The 19,095-nt window shown below is 51.3% G+C and overlaps 1 protein-coding gene across 1 annotated transcript; it reads left to right on the plus strand.

Moving 5' to 3' along the window:
- Positions 1 to 16,773: 16,773 nt before the first annotated feature.
- Positions 16,774 to 18,451, plus strand: MIND_00818800 (F-box domain-containing protein; the record flags this gene model as incomplete). The annotated part of the gene is made up of 5 exons (XM_037364859.1): positions 16,774 to 16,860; positions 16,920 to 17,192; positions 17,263 to 17,357; positions 17,406 to 17,628; positions 17,675 to 18,451. The coding sequence occupies 5 exons, from the start codon at positions 16,774 to 16,776 to the stop codon at positions 18,449 to 18,451; spliced, it is 1,455 nt and encodes a 484-aa protein (XP_037218101.1).
- Positions 18,452 to 19,095: the final 644 nt, after the last annotated feature.

Here is a 19,095-nt window from a genome sequence, read left to right on the forward strand (position 1 = left end):
ACTGCACTTTCCGCGCATTTACAGGTAGTTAATAGAGTCTTTGATCCCATATACGCGGGAGACTGAGGTTACTGCGCTTTCCGCACATTTACAGATTTTGACAGGTTATGGGCCCCGGAGCGCTACAGCTCTGACAACATACTTGCTCTTATCAAGACTCACTGCTCGCTCTTGAAGCTAGAAGCATTTAGAAAATATTCTGCACCATCTAGGTTTTTTGCTATGGAGACTTCTAAGGTCAAATTGGCTGGAGCTTCTGATTGGCCTGCATTCAAACGTTTAGTTAGATCACAAACAGCGTCGGATCCGTCTAAGTCAAGCCCAGTATATTAGCAAGGTCTTAGAGCGCTATGGAATGCAGGATACTCAAAATGGTTCCAAAACACCTATGGCTCCAAGACAGCAATTGTCTATTATAGATCCTGAAAATGATGAAACAATCTACAAGAAACAGCTTGTTCAAAATGGACCAATTATGCCATATCAAAGTATGTGGGGTCTATCATGTATGCAATGCTAGGTACCAGACCTGACTTAGCATATGTTGCTGGAGTTTTGGGTTGTTATAGTGCAAATCCAAAAGGATGCCACTGGGAGGCAGCCAAGAGAGTTCTCAGATATCTGAAGACTACCAAAGATTGGGGTCTGACATATGATGGATCTGATATAGGCATGGATCTAAACTTCATAGGCTACTCAGATGCAGACTGGAATGGTGACAGAGATACTTCAAGGTCAACATCAGGCTATGTATTTCTTTCTGCAAAAGCAGCTATTGGGTGGTCAAGCCAAAGACAAAGTCTTGTAGCTCTATCCTCTACAGAAAGCGAGTTTATTGGACTTGCTAATGCTGGACAACATTTAGCATGGCTTAGATCATTCTTTGAAGAAATAGGTCAACCACAACAGGGAGCTACTGAACTACGATGTGATAATCGTGCAGCTATCATTCTCTCCAAAGATCCTCAATATAGAGCTCGAACACAGCATATAAATTGAAAATATAGTTTTGTCCGAGATGACTTGGTCCGTCATGGAGAGTGTGAAGTTGTTTGGTATCCTACAGAAGATATGGTGGCAGATATTTTCACCAAGTCTCTACCCCATGCTCAGTACTACAAATTCTGTCTAGCTATGGGACTACGGCCTGGGTCGAGTGGGGGTGTCAGGAATTGATGGCGGTCCGCCCCGGCCTCCGGCCCGTGATAGTGATCTCCATGGGAGTTCCGGGAGTGTCAGCAGGTACATTACATTTACATATATACTGACACCTCTTTTCCGTTGCCCCTCAGTCTTTGATCCCATATAGCGGGAGACTGAGGGTATGTTACCTTTACTTAATTAACTTATATAAATACTTACTGTACTTAGTTACTGCACTTTCCGCGCATTTACAGGTAGTTAATAGAGTCTTTGATCCCATATAGCGGGAGACTGAGGTTACTGCGCTCTCCGCGCATTTACAGATTTTGACACCCACCACCTCATCCCCACCCGGACTTGACCAACAACAACTACGACATCGAGTTGCCAGAGCATGGTCGCGTCCGAACAGCATGACTCCGACATCGAAATGCTTGACTCAAACGTCGAGTCGGTGGTCACGACTGAAAACACTGTACCGTCCCATTCGGCTGGCAACACGACAGCAGATTCACCAGAGATGAATGCGGCACCAAGCGCAGATCGGGCGGAGAGCAACGACGAGAGCAGCTCGGTGGTAGACCTTGCGCGCGAGCACGAGCGTTTGTCTGTTGCCCTCAAAAAATACCACACCAAACATTTGACGAAGAAGAAAATAGCCGCTGCTGTCTCTGACTCGAAGCTTGCGGAGCGACTGGTCCTCTATCATGGACTTGTGGCATACAACGACGAGCGACGAAAGCTAGCTCTGCAACGCTTGCACCTCGTCGAGAAGCTCAGCGTTGTCCCCGGCCCCAACAAGCTAAAATTGCGCCAATCGATTCACAAACTTGTGCCCACCGTCGCCGCCAGCCATTGTATCGCCAAGCGGTTCAACAAGACAGAGTATTGGGCAACAAAACTCATTACTGCTGCGAACATCCTCGTGAAGACAGGCGAACTGCCAGAAAACGGCCAGGGCAAGGGTGGAAAGCATGCCTCGCATTTCAACAACCCTGATGTCAAGAGGGGGGCTGCGCTGCTTTCAGAAAGGTGAGCTTTCGGTCGAGAAGGGCGGGTTTGAAGGCCGGGTTTGTATCCCTCGCTATGCAATGCTCTTTATTTGACTAAAGAACAGATTCGGCCTGAGAAGCTACGCCGTTATGTGAACGGATTTCTGCTGCCTGAGCTCAAGATCAACGACACGATTTCGATAACAACAGCGACTTTCATAGCTCAAAGAACTTGGTTACAAACTCTCGCGTTATGCGAAGGGCGTCTACTTCGATGGCCACGGGCGACCCGATGTCGTACAAGCGCGCGAAAGGAGTTTGTTGAGTACATGGAGAAGAAGGTTTTACCGTGAGTCGGCTCCATCGTGGTGGTGCTTGACGCCAATGTTTGCAGCTATTCACATCAATACGAAGTCATTGTTGACGCTGCAACAAAGAAGAAATCTGTCAAAGAGATTGCGCCCACACACGCAGGCAGCCCAGATAGATCTGATTCAGGAACAGGACTTGTTTGAGAAAGCAGTGGCCAAGGCTTGAGACATCTGGGTTGAAAAGTAGTGCAGGCCCTGCTCAGTGTCACTGGCTTCGAACCCGTAGCCAATCTGGCAACGGGTTCCACTAGCGCAAGGCAGTCTCCCACGTCTTCGATAGGCCATCAAGGTGCATCACGGGAAGTGGGCGGAAGTGTCTAAAATGATATTAGTCATGTATTTAAAGTAGATCAAAAGGCTCGTTTCTTTATTCCCTCCCCTTTTTGACGCGCGTTTTTCGGCCCGGATTTGGCACTATGCCCTCAGGACCCTCTCGTGACACGTCCAGGTCTTCCCGTGACGCGTCCAGCGCCACACAACATGCCCTATTGGCTCAACAAAGGGAAAAGAAGAAGCAAGCACTGGCACAGCGCGACGACGGCGTGTTGTGCTGGTGTCTATTGTGTGTATGGTTGCTGCATTCACAGTCTCATTTGGCATGACACTCACCAACCCCATCCCGTTGAACACGTCCACGCTTACAGGGCAAATCTGGGTCGATGAGCTTCTTGTTGGCAGTGACATCTGTTTTTATCGCCAGCTGGGAATAGCCAAGCATGTCTTTCTTTGGCTTCTATTCGAACTCCAACTGCATTCTGGGCTTACGAATTCGAAGCATGTTACAGCCATAGAGAAACTTGCAACATTCTTGTACTTCGCTCGGGTGGGCTGCAGCTCGCATGTCCTCCAGGAGCACTTTCAACGGGTGGAGAAACCATCAGCAAATCCGTCCACACTATTCTTAACTGCCTGACTGGGTCCTTCTATACAAAACACATCCATCTACCACCGAACAGCAGCCTACCAGAAATCAAAGCCACCCGGAAATTCTACCCATACTTCCGTGAATGTCGTGGCGCAATTGATGGCTCACACTTCTCTGCTTGGGTGCCTTCGGGGGCAATGCCGCGGTATCGTAACCGCAAGGGTTTCATTGGACAGAATATTCTTGCTGGTGTAAGGGCAGCCCCGGAGGCCTGAGATCAAGGTCCTAGCAGGGGAGGATCCAAAGCGTGAACATTGGTAAGCGAATACAAATGAAGCTGACCTAGCAGGGGAGGATCCAAAGAGAAGAAACTCTAAGGGTCCGCCTGCTAGGTAGCTGACTATATACTGCTTGTCCGTAGCTGCCGCTGTCGGGCACAGAAGGCTTGGGGCGGCGTCGCAGGCGAGGTCCCAGGGCGACCGTCGGGAGGGCGTTGACAGATCGGTGATTGTGCGGGCGAGATGGAGGGCCGGACCGGAGTCGGAACCGGAGTCGGACCGGAATCGGGCGCGTCTCCGGGCCGAAAGGGAGGTTCCCCTGACATCACCCCCCCCTTTGAATGCGGCGTCCCGACGCATAGACCGGAACGGAATCGAGTCGAAGGTCGCGGAGGCGATGTGTCGTGGCTTGCCAGGGTACTTACGATAGAACTCCGCAATTTTCTCCGGGGCGAAGACGCGGTCGAAGCGGACCCATTGGTCGTGCGATGCGTCGTAGCCTTTCCATCTGACGAAGTAGTTCAGCCGTTTATACCTCACCCTTGCGTCCAGGATTTCCTCTACTTCCCACTCCGGAACTCCGTCCTCGAGGTCCGGAGGGGGCTGGTCGTAGCCGGGGCGTCCGTCGAAGGGGTCGTCTTGGGCGAGCTCGAGCTTGACGACGGGGAAGACCGGGTGGAGCTTCGAGTAGCGCGGAGGGAGGTCGAGCTTGTAGGCACCTTTGCTGATCTCCGCGACTATCTTGAATGGTCCGAGGCGGCGGTAGGAGAACTTCTCCGAGGGGCGAGTCGTCCTGATGTCAGAGGCATCCAGCCAAACACGGTCGCCAACCTTAAACTCCGGAGACGGAGTCCGTCTCCGGTCGTAGTAGCGCTTGTACTCCTCTTTGGCCTTAGTGAGCGGCCTTGGCTTCAGCAACACCAGTGGCGATCCGGTCGCGGAACTCGTTCACTGACTCCATGGCGGAACGGACTCCGGGTTCGAAGCCCATGCGCGGGAGCCGTCCCGTGTCCGTCATGAAGGGGACCTGCTGCGTGGAGGAGTGAACATGGTTGTTGTAGGCGAACTCCCTGGCCGGAATCAGCTCATCCCAGTCGTCCTGCTGGTAGTTGGTGAAGATCCGCAAGTACTGCTCCAGCTCCTGGTTGACGCGCTCTGTCTGACCGTCTGTCTGCGGGTGGTATGTGGTGGACGTGGCGGGCTTGATGCCGATTAGACGCCAAAGTTCTCGGGTGAAGTCCGCGATGAACTGCGAGCCGCGGTCAGAGACGTACTTCTCCGGAGTCCCATGGTGCCGCCAGACATTCCGGTAGTAGAGGCGGGCTGCCCCTACTGCATCGACGGTCGTATGACACTCCGAGCAGCCCATTCACTCAAATTTGCTCGCAAAAACAGGGCAGTTGCTTACCGGTGTTGCACGCAAAATTGGGCAGTTGCCCATGACAAAGCATGGAGGTCATTTTGTCACTCATGTCACATTGAACAAAAAGATTATTTTATTAGTATTTCATTGTTTTAGTAGGTTATCTAATGTCTGCTGATAGCATCAAGATAAATTGATCAATGTGGAACGATTTTTGATGGAGATCAATAATTATATCTATTGTATGATGAACCATCAATTTGACCTTTATTTCAATCAATATCCCTTTTATGGGTCACATAGCCACCCTGATGTTAATCCGGGTCTTCGGCCTGAAAAAATAGTGATTTCTTGATTTATTTATATAGTTAGATTAGTCATATCTTTCAAGTTCAAATAGATATACATGATATATCAATTGTCACAGAGGATGTCACAATCCTGCTATAGCCTCCCCCAGTTTTTGCGCGCAAAGCACGGTGGACAGTGGCCCCAGTTTTGCTCGCAAAATTAGGTGCATGTCCTGCTCCGAGAAGTGGGCGCGCTTTCCGAGGGTGTCAACGACGACCATGATCGCGTCGTACCCATGGGCTTCGGGAAGCTCTACGATGAAGTCGACGGAGACCGTATGCCAGCGTTCCGGGGGCGTTTCCGTGGGGTGCAGCTCTCCGTGGGGCAGTCTCCGGAGTGCCTTGGTGCGACAGCACAAGTCACAGGTCGCGACATACCGGCCGATATGGCGAGACATCTGAGGCCACCAGTAGTTCCGGGAGACCAACTCCAGGGTCTTGAAACGACCTGCGTGTCCGGCGACTCGGGTGTCATGGCAGAGCTCGATGATGCGTCTCCGGAGGTCCTTGTCCTTTGGTACGACGATCTTTCCTCGGAAATGGAGAAGACCGCCGGAGACGGCCCACTCGTCAGAACGTGAGGATCGGGGGCCTCGAGCTTGACCTTGAACCTTAAGAAGTTGCCGGGCCGCTAGTGCGACGGGCTCCTCTAGGTCTGGCTCACCGGAGAGGGCATCACGGATGTCGCGGAGGAGTTCAGAGCCGGGACCAGAAACGGAAACGCCCTCGAGTGCGCGGACGTGGAAGAGTTCAGGCCGCAGAAGGACGACATCCGAGTTGTCGGAATCGACTCCGTGGTCGGGTCTCGGCCGACCCATATCGCGGCCAGGCTTGTGGTGCAGCGTGAAGTCGAACCGGGAGAGGTACAGGGACCACCGGGCCTGTCTCCGGTTGAGGTGCTGCGTCTTCCTGAAGTACTCCAAATTCTTATGGTCAGTCCAAATCTCGACAGGGTGCGCGGCGCCCTCAAGGAAGTGTCTATACCCCTCGAGTGCGCGGATGATCGCGAGCATCTCCTTGTCGTGGATTTCGTAGTTGCGCTGGACATCATTTAAGCTTTTGGAATAGAATGCTACAGGGTGCCACTTCCCGTCCGCCCCCGTCGCATAATCAGAGCTGTCCGCCTCGAGTCGGAAAGGCCGTGCGTCGTCCGGAATTGCCAGTACCGGTTCCGAGGTGACCGCGTCCTTGATCGCTTGGAACGCAGAGGCCTCCGCGCCGCCCCAAGTCCATTGCTGGTCCTTCTTGGTGAGCACGAAAAGAGGGCGGGCAAGGGTCGAGAAGTCCCGAATGAACCTGCGGTAGAAGTTAGCGAACCCAAGGAACTGCTGAATGTCCTTCTTGTTTTCCGGAGTCGGCCAAGCGGAGACGCCTGCGACCTTGACGGGGTCCATTTCGACGTGGTTATGGGAGATGATGACTCCGAGGTACTCGATTGATGATTTTTCAAAGTCGCACTTCTCCGCTCGAAGGTACAACTTGTGCTCTCGGAGTCGCCGCAAGACCTCCTGAACGATCTGCCGGTGTTTCCGGAGGTCGGAATGGGCGATCAGGATGTCGTCAAGGTAGATCATGACGTCTCCGGAGAGGATGAGGTCCTGGAAAATGTCATTCATCATCGTTTGGAACGTCGCGGGAGAGTTTGTCAGGCCGAAATACATCACCCCAAGGGCTCGAACAGGCCTCGGTTAGTCCGGAAAGCCGCTTTCCACTCGTCACCTTCCTTGATCCGGACGTTGTTGAAGCCCCAACGGACGCCGAGTTTGGTGAAGTAACGAGCGCCTTTGAGCCGGTTGATGAGGTCGTTGATCAGCGGAAGGGGGTACCGGTTTTTGACAGTCATCGCGTTGAGAGCACGGTAGTCCTGGACGAGCGGAGTCCGCCGTCCTTCTTCTTGACGAAGAAGACCGGAGACGCCATCGGAGACTTGGAGGGCGAATCCGGCCCGTTGAAAGCCATTCCTCGATGAACGCGTCGAGCTCGCGTTGCTCGAGGGGCGAGATGGGGTACACCTTGCAGTTGGTGGGCTTAGCGTCGGGGACAAGCTCAATGGTGTGGTCCCAGGCTCTCCGCTCCGGTAGCGTGTCGAAGGACTCCTTGTTGAAGACGTCCTGGAACTCCTTAGCCCAGTCCGGGATCTCGGAGGGCGGTGGGGCAGAGTTCTTGGCGAAGGCTTCGGCCAGACGCTGTGAGACGGTGCTACCTGCGCGTATCTCCTCTGAGGGACGGAACGAGGTGTAGAAGATGCGGTCACCATCTTCGAGCTGGTCATCTTCGTCATCCGAGTCCGAGTCCGGCGTCAGATCAGGCAGGTCGGAATCGAGACCGGAATCGGAATCGTCTCCGTCCTCAGGGCCAGAGAGGTCCATAGTGCAAACCGAGGGGAACGGGCCGGAGCGGAGACGCTTCTGAAGCGACCGGAGTCGCCGCAGCTCGGTCCGTTCGACGCGCTCTTCCTCACGGCAGGTCGAGCAATTGCGGGGGCACCGTGTCATCTTGACCTCCTTGGTTTCCCAATTGATCTCTGGGTTATGTTTCCGCAACCAGGAATACCCCAGGATGAGGTCTTGCTTGCCAAGATGGGTGACGGCCAGTTGAACTCGTTCGGCATGGCCCTTGTAGCGCAGGACCAAGTCCGCGATCTGTTTGATGGAGCCAGCGTCATTGGGGGTGCCATCGACATTGAAAACCGGAATCGGCTGATCGAGGGTGCGGACCGGAATGCCATTCCGAGCAACATAGTTCGTGTCAATGAAGTCGGAGGTGGCACCACAGTCGACAAGCCCAGAGAGTGAGAGCTTCAGCGCGCTGGTGGTGGACTCAAGCTCCAACGGGAGGTGGAGGGAGTTTGCCCCGGGGGCAGCGGCAACGGTATACTGCTTGGGCAGTTTCTTTTCCCAGGCAGTGAGGCGGCGAAGGACGATGACCGGAGTCGTGGGCGGAGTCGGAGACGGAGTCGAGGCGGGGGCAGGAGAGGGTGTGTCTTTCGTTTCGGGCTCATTGTAGGGCAAGGAACTGCATTCATCATACAAAGAGGCAAAACGATTTATAGACGCGAACGAGGGCACACCAGTCACTCGTCGCGGGGGACAAAATCCTCTCCGGCCATCGACTCCGCTGCCGTCTCCGGCAGGGCAGCTGTGTCCGTGTAGCGGGCGATCAACTCCGCTAACATCTCGTCACCCGAGTTGTTGGATCACCTCGTCGAGGATGTCCATCGAGCGGACATCGGCGGGGAGGGGGCAATCCCGGCGAGATGGTTTGGGTCGCCGCACCTGAAGCAGGCGCGGCGAGGGGCACCCCGAGCCCTGGTGCGATCCAACTCCATTGGGACGGGAGCTGGAGGCGCCGGAGGGGGCGCGGGCCGCGGGTGGCACGACCGGAGCCACCGGGCGGAAGGGGGCCGGAGCCGGGATGCGGTTGACCGGAAACGGAGTCCGAATCAAACCGCCAGGCGTCTTGGGGGCGGCTGACTTGATCAGCTTGGCCCGGACCAGGGCCTCGTATTGACGGAAGGCCCGGGTGCGCCAGCTAAGGTAATCCCGGAGGTCCGGGGAGTCGTTCGAGGACGTGATTCCGTTGTTGATCAAGGGGTCAAGTCCGTGGCGGAACTTGGTCACCTTGACCAGCGCGCTCTTCGAATCCGGCGAGGTCCATCAGGTCCTTGAAGTCGTCGGTGTACTGGTAGACATCCTTTGTGCCCATGTGATAGGCGGAAGTCTCCAGCTTGGAGAGAGCGTGATCTTGCTCGTTCTCCTCAACGAACCGGAGTCGAAACTCGGAAACGAACGAGCCCCAGGACGGAAACGGAAACGGGGCTTTGCTTCCGTGGCGCTCCGCCCATTGCTGAGCGGGTCCTTCTGCCATAAACGACATGGCATAGCGGACGGCCTTTTCCTCGCTCGCCTCTCCGTTGACCACGAAGGCCTCAGGGGCAAGGCGGGCGTAGGTGCGGACCGCGTAAAGGGAACGGCGGCCACGCTTCCGGTCGCCGTTGAAGGTGACGGGGGGTTTGGTCGCAAGACCAATTTTGAGGCGAGGTTGATGTTGCCAAAAAGGGCTTCGAGTCGCCCTGGACCGGAGTCGGAGTCGGAATCGACGTCTCCGGCGAAGGTGTTTGGGGTCCGCCAGCATTATTAGCGGCGGCGGCGGCAGCGGAAGCCTGGTTGGTGAGTAAAGCAAGGGCCTCAGTTAGGCTATCAATTTTCGCCTCGAGTGAGTCCAGCCGGGCGTCTGCGGTAGGAGTGACTCCGGACGGCATGACAGGTGCGGGGACCACAGGAGTAGAGGAGGAGGGGACAAGTGGCAGGGGCGGTGACGAGGGCGGAACGGACTCGTACTCGAGCCTGAGTCAGCGCCGAACCTGGCAATCTTGTCCGGTTGATCCCGTAGAGAGTTTCTTCTGCTGTAAGGGCAGCCCCGGAGGCCTGAGATCAAGGTCCTAGCAGGGGAGGATCCAAAGCGTGAACATTGGTAAGCGAATACAAATGAAGCTGACCTAGCAGGGGAGGATCCAAAGAGAAGAAACTCTAAGGGTCCGCCTGCTAGGTAGCTGACTATATACTGCTTGTCCATAGCTGCCGCTGTCGGGCACAGAAGGCTTGGGCGGCGTCGCAGGCGAGGTCCCAGGGCGACCGTCGGGAGGGCGTTGACGGATCGGTGATTGTGCGGGCGAGATGGAGGGCCGGACCGGAGTCGGAACCGGAGTCGGACCGGAATCGGGCGCGTCTCCGGGCCGAAAGGGAGGTTCCCCTGACAGCTGCCTGCAATTTTGCACTTATTTTTGTCTATGTGCTTGCAGGCTGGGAAGGGAGTGCATCAGACTCACACATCTTTAATTATGCATGTGAGCGTGACTTTGCTGTTCCCCTGGGCAAGTTCTATATTGCAGATGCTGGGTTTCCGCTCTGTGATGTTCTAATAACCCCATATCACAATATCCGTTACCATCTCAAGGAATGGGGAAACGTGAACCAGCACCCTCGGAACTATAAAGAACTATTTAATCTGCGGCATGCTCAGCTTCGGAATGCAGTCGAGCGGATATTTGGCATTCTGAAACATCGCTGGAGTATCTTTACTGGTGGTGCCCCCAAGGATTCTGTCAAGACTCAGGCCCAACTCATCTCCGCCATCTGTGCACTTCACAATTTCATCTGAGTCTATGATGGCAAGGATGATGGTGCAGAAGGACGAATCAGCAACCACTTCCTCAATCCATTGAGAAAGCTCCTTGCAAGATCTTATTGTTAACCCAGCTGAGCCCATCTCCACAGAAAAACTAGGATGATGTTGTCGTGATCGTCGGCCAGACTTCTGGGGAGATGATGAAGCCGCTCACTTGCGGCTTGATGCTGGCTCGGTGAATGGAGAGAATGGGGTGGCGTCGTTGTAGACAGGCGCGCGAATAGGCGGCGCAGGTGTCTGTGGAACTGTCTGGGGAGGGGGAGGATGGTGTGCTGGGCGCAGATGTGTCGTTCGAACCTGCATCGGTGCCCGTACTGGCGCTAGGGATGATGGGGTTGTTTGTCGATGGAGTCAGGATGGTGCTGGCGTGGAATGCACCCTCGTCGGTGGCCACGATGCCATCAACGAGGAACCGGATGTCGTTGTAGAGCACGAATGGCTTTTTTTGCTATTTTGTGGCCCAGCCATTTTTCTGGAGGGTAATCAGCAACGAGTACAGTGTTAGTTCAACAACCATGCACCTTATTCATGATGTAGTTCATCCAGACATTGTCGGTTATGGTTACCATCTTCACCCCATCATCCCACCCAAACCCTGACGCGCCATATAGCTTTGCGGGCTTCGTTGAACAGGCTTTTGCATCAGGAAAACCACATTTTTCTGGAGAATTCTAGATATTCTATACCTAGACCCTCCAGATATCCCAGATCCCCAGAGCCCGTCTATGCCCAGAGGCTAAGTCCAAATTTAGATCCCCTCCACAGACCCAAACAGATAGTTCTAAATCAGGGCAAATCAGTGTATTTGGCTGTACTACAGTAATACAGATAGTATAAAATATTGTTGGCTTAAACAATCGTAGCGGCAGTGCAACACCCGGCCCCAATGACTAGCTATCCCAACCATCCCCGACAATGCTGCTCCCTCACTTGCACTGCCATTGCCATGCTCGACCATCGTGGCATTGAAGAAAGGCAATGGACCATACTGGGACGGAATCACTAGAAGCTTACTTAGAAAGAGCTGCAATGTTACAAGGACACGCTGTAACGACTGTCATTCCAGCTTACCATCACACGCATTTCCTCTTCATCACCACATCTTGTGCTGATTTGCACTGTCCCTACTCTACCCCTTGTTTCTGATCCTCGTATATATACCCTGTCCGTAGTTACTGTATCCTCAGTCAATCTACTACCTATCCCACTTATCTCGCTCGTCCGACCAACGAGCCTCCCTCTGTTTGTCGGAATTAGCCGTCGCCTTCGACAGCTCTCCGTCACACATGCTCACCAGGCTTTGACCCTCTGCGTGTATGACCGGGACAGTGCCAATGACCCACACATTGCAACTCTGTCCAGAATAGTAAATTGGGTGGTGAGAAAGCGCGGGACAAGCACACACCAGAAAGCTTCTCTATACACCGCGGCATGCCCAGTGACGAGGGAGCGAGAACAGCGACTGGTTGCAATCGATGGTCGTGATGGATGATGCGGAGCACTGCAGCACTGGGAAAGCGTCAGCGCAAGATACGGAAGCGGACCGGGACACTCTGCAGATGGAAATGGCGGTCAGGCGTGCCTGTGAGTCTTCAGTCCAGCTCAATTCAGATGGCACATCAGCGGAAGTCGTACGTAGATGAGAGGACTCACCATCCCATTGTGACCTTGTTTGCAGAGGATGGAGGGAAGTGTTTGTCGAGGAGGAGGGGAATCGTGGGGGGCCGACATGGGGAAGGAAAGCAACCATCGATGGGGCTGTGTCGGTTTTTTTCGTGACTCGGATCTTGATGGTGATCAATCACGTCATCTGCTAATCTTGGCACTTAATGATTTTCATCGATTCATTGACCACAACTAGTTACTGAGATAAACACCTGTGCAGCCCAGTACCCACCGTGAATTGTCGGGTCCACCCCGGCGGGTTGGAGCAGACAATTCACGGCTGTTTTTTTCTCCACCATAGTAATGAGTAATTATTGAAAAGCGAAATGAATAATTCCAACTTTCAAGGTTTTTTCACTCTAAGTCCATAGAGGTATGAAGAATTATGAATAATTTTGATATGGTAAGACTCGGATAATAAGATGTGATACTAGTATGTGATGTCACGAAGAGGCTATCATCCAGGTGTACAATGTTATGAATAATAATGAATAATTCAAGCCTCTAGAGACTTGGATTGGACTCAGCGCCCGAGTCACGCTGTTACATGTGTCACATAGAGTGACAGATGTCCCAAAAAGGAAACTTTCGCCGTTTGACTGTACAATCATCAGGAAATGTCACAGATCATCACAAAATCAAAGTTGTGTATTTTGACTATACAAACAACTTTCATCAAGTGACCTATAGTTGCAGCTGAATAATTGTGCTGGCATTAACCAATGATTGGCTGATCTACACTGATTACAGTGATAATATCACTGAGTAGATAACCTATAAAGGTGATTGAAGCACTACCAAGGGTGCCTAAGTAATAAGATCAATATCCTGCACAATCAAATGCCATTAGTGTAGCTATATCATCTGATGATGTTTCATCACCTACATTGATGCTGCAGTCTCTCTACCAATCCTGCATCAAGTCAGATGATTCTTGTACTGGTAGGTAGATCATAACCTAGTGTTCATATGATCTGATGTGATCATGGTCTTATATCTTGAGACTATGATATTACACCGTTTTTCTCTAGTTTTCATGTGTCAAATTTGATCAAACTCAATGATCACTTGATATCTCACTGGGGAATCCATGGATAAGCATAATCTAAGTTGTGCTATGTTATAATGGATGTCCATTATAGATATAGGAGCTCCCCATAATTTTAGGTGTCATATCTACCTCTATATATGACATATATCTTATTGCACTAATATCCCAATAACTCACTTAGAAGTGAGGGATCCCCAATGGTATAAGGGTAGGAAACAAACCAAGGGGTCCCCCTATGAGCTTCAATTTCCCACACCATATTATATGAATGGAGAATCTTGTTATTCACCATTATAATAATGAATAGTACTGCACATCATATCGGTAATACAGATGTAATCTGCTAGTTGATTATAGATCAAATATGTAAAACTTGGCAAATGAAGTGTATACATCTACCCACATACTCTGATGGATCTCTATATACTCTTAGAGGTTGAATTAGAGTGAATATTCCGAGATGAGTTGAGTGCAGAACTGGTTTACATGAATGGTGGGGTCTATAGACTGAGCACTGGACATTTGGATGCATGTATGGGGGTATTTGGATGTCTACTCAGACTCTGTACTGTAATTAGTTGTGGTTCTGGCAAGTGTTACAGACGGTAGCTGAAGAGAGGGTAGGTACCTATAGAGCAAAAGAGAGTGTCTTCGCTATTACAACTGGTCAGAAATTAATTTCAAGTATGATCTAAGACATGAATTTAGGATTGTATGGACCCCCAAATAAACCTGTCCAGCACTTGAATCAACCTTATAGCTAATGTGGATCTCTCACAGTACCATTATCAGTGTTATCTAACCCAAAAATGATGAGTTCACCATAGTATGGCCTTTGCAAATCTCATTGATTTGAGATCTACAGGTAGGGGTCTCATGCACCTCCCAGAAAATGGTGTCCTCACCCTTTTAGCTTATCTCCATCCTAGAATATATAGCACCCAAGGTCTCAGGGAATTAACTGATCCTCACAGTTGCTGTGTGGTTACAAATGGATAGAGATGTGGTAGACTATACTATGGTTCCATATCAACTTGGATCATAAGATTCCATGCATGTAGTCCCAAGATATCAGCAAAATACTGCTCCACTTAGTATTTAGGTATTCTTGGGAGGGAATAAATGAAGATAATGATAAAGAAAAACATAGCTGATGAAGCTCAAAAGATAGTAGGATAGTATATCTTCCCAATGAACTCTCTCCCAGCTTTATCCACCAAGGCTAGCTGGTGATATATGCTTATCTTTCAGAGGTGATGGAGATCAAAGGCCACTGATAAATGAATGCATTACATTCTTGGTGCCATATTCACTAGGACTTCGGAGCATACATACCAGAGCTTTATGTTAGAGTAGCCAAACTTGCAAGTTGGTCACCTTACATTTTTAAAGTACTAAATATTCAATTTTTCATAACTGAATAGTCAATATTGCCATCATATCAAATGATAGTAATCCAAATACCTTATGAATCAATAATGCTTTTGAGACCCTTCCTGCTAGTACTTGATTCATGCTTTTAGCTCAAGCAGGTATGGATATAGAGGCCTATCAGTTATACATGAGCTAGTGATGGGTCAGTGCTAACATACTTATTGAGCTGCTACCATAGGTTACTTAATGAAAGTTGTTTATATAGTCAAAACATACAACTTTGATTTTGTGACGATGTGTGACAGTTTCTGATGATTATACAGTCAAACGGCGAAAATTTCCTTTTGGGGAGATATGTCACACCTGTGACCTCATATAACAGTGTGTAACAGCATGGAAGCTGAAACTAGATATATATAGTATAATATAGATGAGTATAACAAGCCTTTAGATGTCACATACCAGTGTCACATCTTGTTGTCCGAGTCCTATAGTGCCAGAATTGTTCATAATTATCTATACCCGATGGACTTAGAGAGAAAAAGCCTTGGAACTCGTAATTATTCATTCTGCTTTTCATTAATTATTCATTACTATGGTGGAGAGAGAAAAACGGCCGTGAATTGTCTGCTCCAACCCGCCGGGGTGGACCCGATAATTCACGGTGGCTACTGGGCTGCACAGGTGGGAGATAAAGTGCACTAAATCAGTTCACTTGTGGCCATGTATGATCTAGATGTTAACATTTACAGGCTCTTAGTAGAATTATGTATATGTGCACCTAAGCCTGTCTAGGACTTGGCTAGGACTTGTCTGGAGAGATGTCTGGAACTGTCTAGAGCCAGGCAGCTCTCTGGACATCTGGGGACAGACCACCCAGAGTACCCAGATGCACCAGATGGCCCAGAAAAATTGGGTTTTGCTGATGTAAGCCCGCCATAGTGATCTTGATACTTGGCGGCTGTCTTCGTTGCGCCAGGAGAGGCAGCAAGGGTTGTCGCACAGAGTTGCCAGACCTGGGGCTTCCAGCTGCTGTCTGTCTGGAAGGCCACCTTGTTCGTGCGGAGTGTGTTGATGAGGGCCATGTCGTCGGCATCACACTATATCCAGCACCAGAGAATGGCCGTCATGGTTTTTGGTTGAGATGTTATTTAGTACAATAACAGTGATTGCAGCCAGAGTTGTAGGTGTCAATTTGATCTTGCATTTAAATAAGAAAGTTGAAGGCAACAACTTTCAGGTTGCAGTAGCAAATGGAAATGTTGCAACTGAAAATGTTGCAGCCTACTTATGGCTTGTCATTGCAAATAAAAGTTGCATTCAGGCTCTCCTAAAGTTGTACTAGGTGAGATGAAGATGAAATCAATTATGAAAACATGGATCAGAAAATACATGAAAAAAATATGGAAAGATATAAAATCAGTGATGTTCATAAGCCCTTAATTTGAGGCTCTAAAATCGATTAAGCCTTAAGTAAGCCTTAAGCCCTTAAATAAGCCATAGGGCTTAAGCACTTAATTGCCTAAAAAGGAAATTTTCAGAAAGCCCTCTGTGCAGCTACAGCTAATGATCCACCACAATTAGGCTGACATTATGCTCTCCGCTACCCACATACTAGCTGGAATTACTAGTAGCAGCTCTACCCCTCTGTAGGTCAGTTGTAGTATGTGTTGCAGCCATAAGCCTGGCCCATATGTAAAGTTATGCTTTAAGATTTTGTGAAAAAACTCTGCTTTTCCCTTGTATATCAAGTTTCACTAGTAAGATAAGACATCTCAGTTGTTTTAAAATAGTTTGTGTGATGTGACATGTGACATTAAGCCCTTAAGGCTTCTGACAGGCACCAATTAAGCCTTAATGTAAGCTCTTATGTAAGGGCTTATGACTTAAGGCCTTAAGCCTTATGAACATCACTGTATAAAATACTTATGATACAATATACTGCCCATACCGCGGAAACCCAGCTCCTTCACGAGCCGCAGGAGCAGGTCGTCCGGCCAGTGCGGCAAACTTGAAGAGGAGCTGAGAACCGTCGCCATGAAAGTCTGAGTCGAAAAGAGTGTGACACGTGACAGCACATCACGAAGGAGTCTCGCGTGATCCGTGACACAACGTATCTTTCTTCTGCCAACCCATGACCTCTTTAGCCGGCTGGCCAGACGACGTCCTCCTCAGACTGGGGCAAGAGTTGGACATCTGCGACCTCATAAGTTTTCTGGCAGTACGCACATACCTTTTCACCCACGCAAACGCGAAGTTGGCGACCTAACGCGATTGTAGACGTGTCGCGCCTTGCGCGCGCTACAGGACTACCGCACTCTTTGGATTACCGCAGTTCACCGTATCCGCTACACCCAACTGCACCCGCTTCCCCTTGCCCAGAACGAGAGTATATCGAGTCTGCCACTCGCCCGGCTCCAAATACTGGCGCGCCAGACGAACCGGCTGCTTCGGAACTGGCACTCCGACGCGCCGCGTCCGGCCTGGACACGCTCTTTCTCCATAGGACAGGGGCCTATATTTTGCATTCCTGGCACATACCTCGTGGCCACCGTCAGCTACTCCGATCATACAATTTCGTGCTGGGACATGAGGACGGGGGGAGCGTGTTGCCGCGATTAAGCTCCCACACCTTCTCGTCGTCGTCGTCGCCGACCCGTGTATGAGTGTTGAGGGACGAGCAATGCTGGGAGGCACGGTGCGTCTGCCCGACAACGGGTAAGTCAAGGCAGGTTACCCGCGTAGGCGGCTGATATCACCCCCTAGGATCATGCCCAGCCTCGCTGTGATTGTACTCGACTTCGCCGATAATACCAATATCCGTTTCGACGCGTTTATATCTCCCCCAATTAGCATAGCTTCGCAAAACCCCGCCAATTTCTTCCTCAACGACAAGCTTATTGGGTTTACCACAGGCCGGGCCTTCTACTACTGGAAATTTGACCGGGAATCGGCAGTACGAGGCATCCCCAACCCATGGAGCAGCATGGTTCGTACTGGTCCTCAGAAAGAACTCTTGATCATATGTGTTTTAGCTTTACGAAGGCCAACTGGATACACAGTCCATATCCGTTCATACACAGTCTATATCCGTTCACGTCTCCTCGGACGGTCTCCTGCGCCTACGCATGTTCAGCATAACCTCTGGTGGAGATGCCATCGTGGACAGCATTGCCCTCGACGTCGATTCGCACTCTGTCGACCCCGCTTCCGGCAGTCAGTTGATCCTGTTGAGCGAAGAAGAGCGGGAGGCATGTCTCCGCCACAACCTCAACACCAACCGCATGTGGCACTTCTCTCCCCTGGTCGTCCGCCCCGACTATGGCGTCTATGGCGTCTCCCGGCGCGGTTTCAACGCCGACAGAGATGGCCCCACATTCTCCTTCACGCATTTCTGGCCCGCACCCCTCTCCGGCTGCAGCAGCGCTGAAGGCTGTGAAACGGCGGACCCGACGTCCCAGACGAGCGACTCCGGGCCGCATGCCCCGCGCCCACGGTCGGTATGCCATATCCACCCCTCGAAGCTGCTTGCGCATGCGACGGGTGTGTCCGGGCGATATGTCCTGCAGGTTGTTGCCCATCCCGACGGCCCGAGCTACACATGGCGCAAGACTAGCGACAGACAGCTCGCGCTCGTGTTTCTTGACTCTGATGGTGAATGCCAGTTCCGGGAACTGCATTTCGAGGGTGAGGCGGCGCGCTGCCTGGACGCCGACCGCGGTCCTCCTCAAGGGTTGGCGTTGGATGAGACATTGGGGCTCGTTATGGTCCTCGATCGAGCCGGCATGCTTACTGTAGCATCTTACATGTAATTGATGACTTCTGTGCAGAAGTAGGACTGATCCTCATACATAGTTTCTGCTTCATTTGGGAACTCATAAGATTCAGAATCCAGATGTTGTATTGACGACATTATCTGCCGTGGCACACCGGCGCTCTCTTCACCTCAAACGGTCAAACCACCATAGGTCCATGCCAATCATCACTTTGTCTTTGCACCACTGCCCACGGGCGGACGACATGCCCCTGCGGCTCATGAAAGAGGCTACCGTGGCCAACCTCATGAGTCTTCTTTCGAGAAAGCAACGGTGATGGAGATCAAGAAAACACGTCGCGTCACAATGCGCATGAGCCGTGACCTAACGTGTTTGGTTTTTACGCCTCACATTGTTCCGATCAGCAAACCGCCAACGGCGACGAGATGTTGGAGAATGTTTTGGCCCACACTTTGCCCCTACGACACGGCCTACGCTTCGGCAGGGCCCGGCCAAGGCCCGGCTCGACCTTCCTCAGGGCCTGGCCCGAGCCCCGCCCCGCCACCCCTCCATCCATCCACGCGCTTATCGGTTACTCCAAAATTCAAATTGACGGGGATATTGCGGCGCTGCGACACTGTTTTCGCATGCCGCCTCAGTGTTTTCCACGAACTTGCGTGTATTTGGGAGGGCCGTCATTT

Source organism: Mycena indigotica (assembly GCF_014461135.1).
Source record: "Mycena indigotica strain 171206Taipei chromosome Unknown Mind.scaff0007, whole genome shotgun sequence".
Lineage (NCBI taxonomy): Eukaryota > Fungi > Basidiomycota > Agaricomycetes > Agaricales > Mycenaceae > Mycena > Mycena indigotica.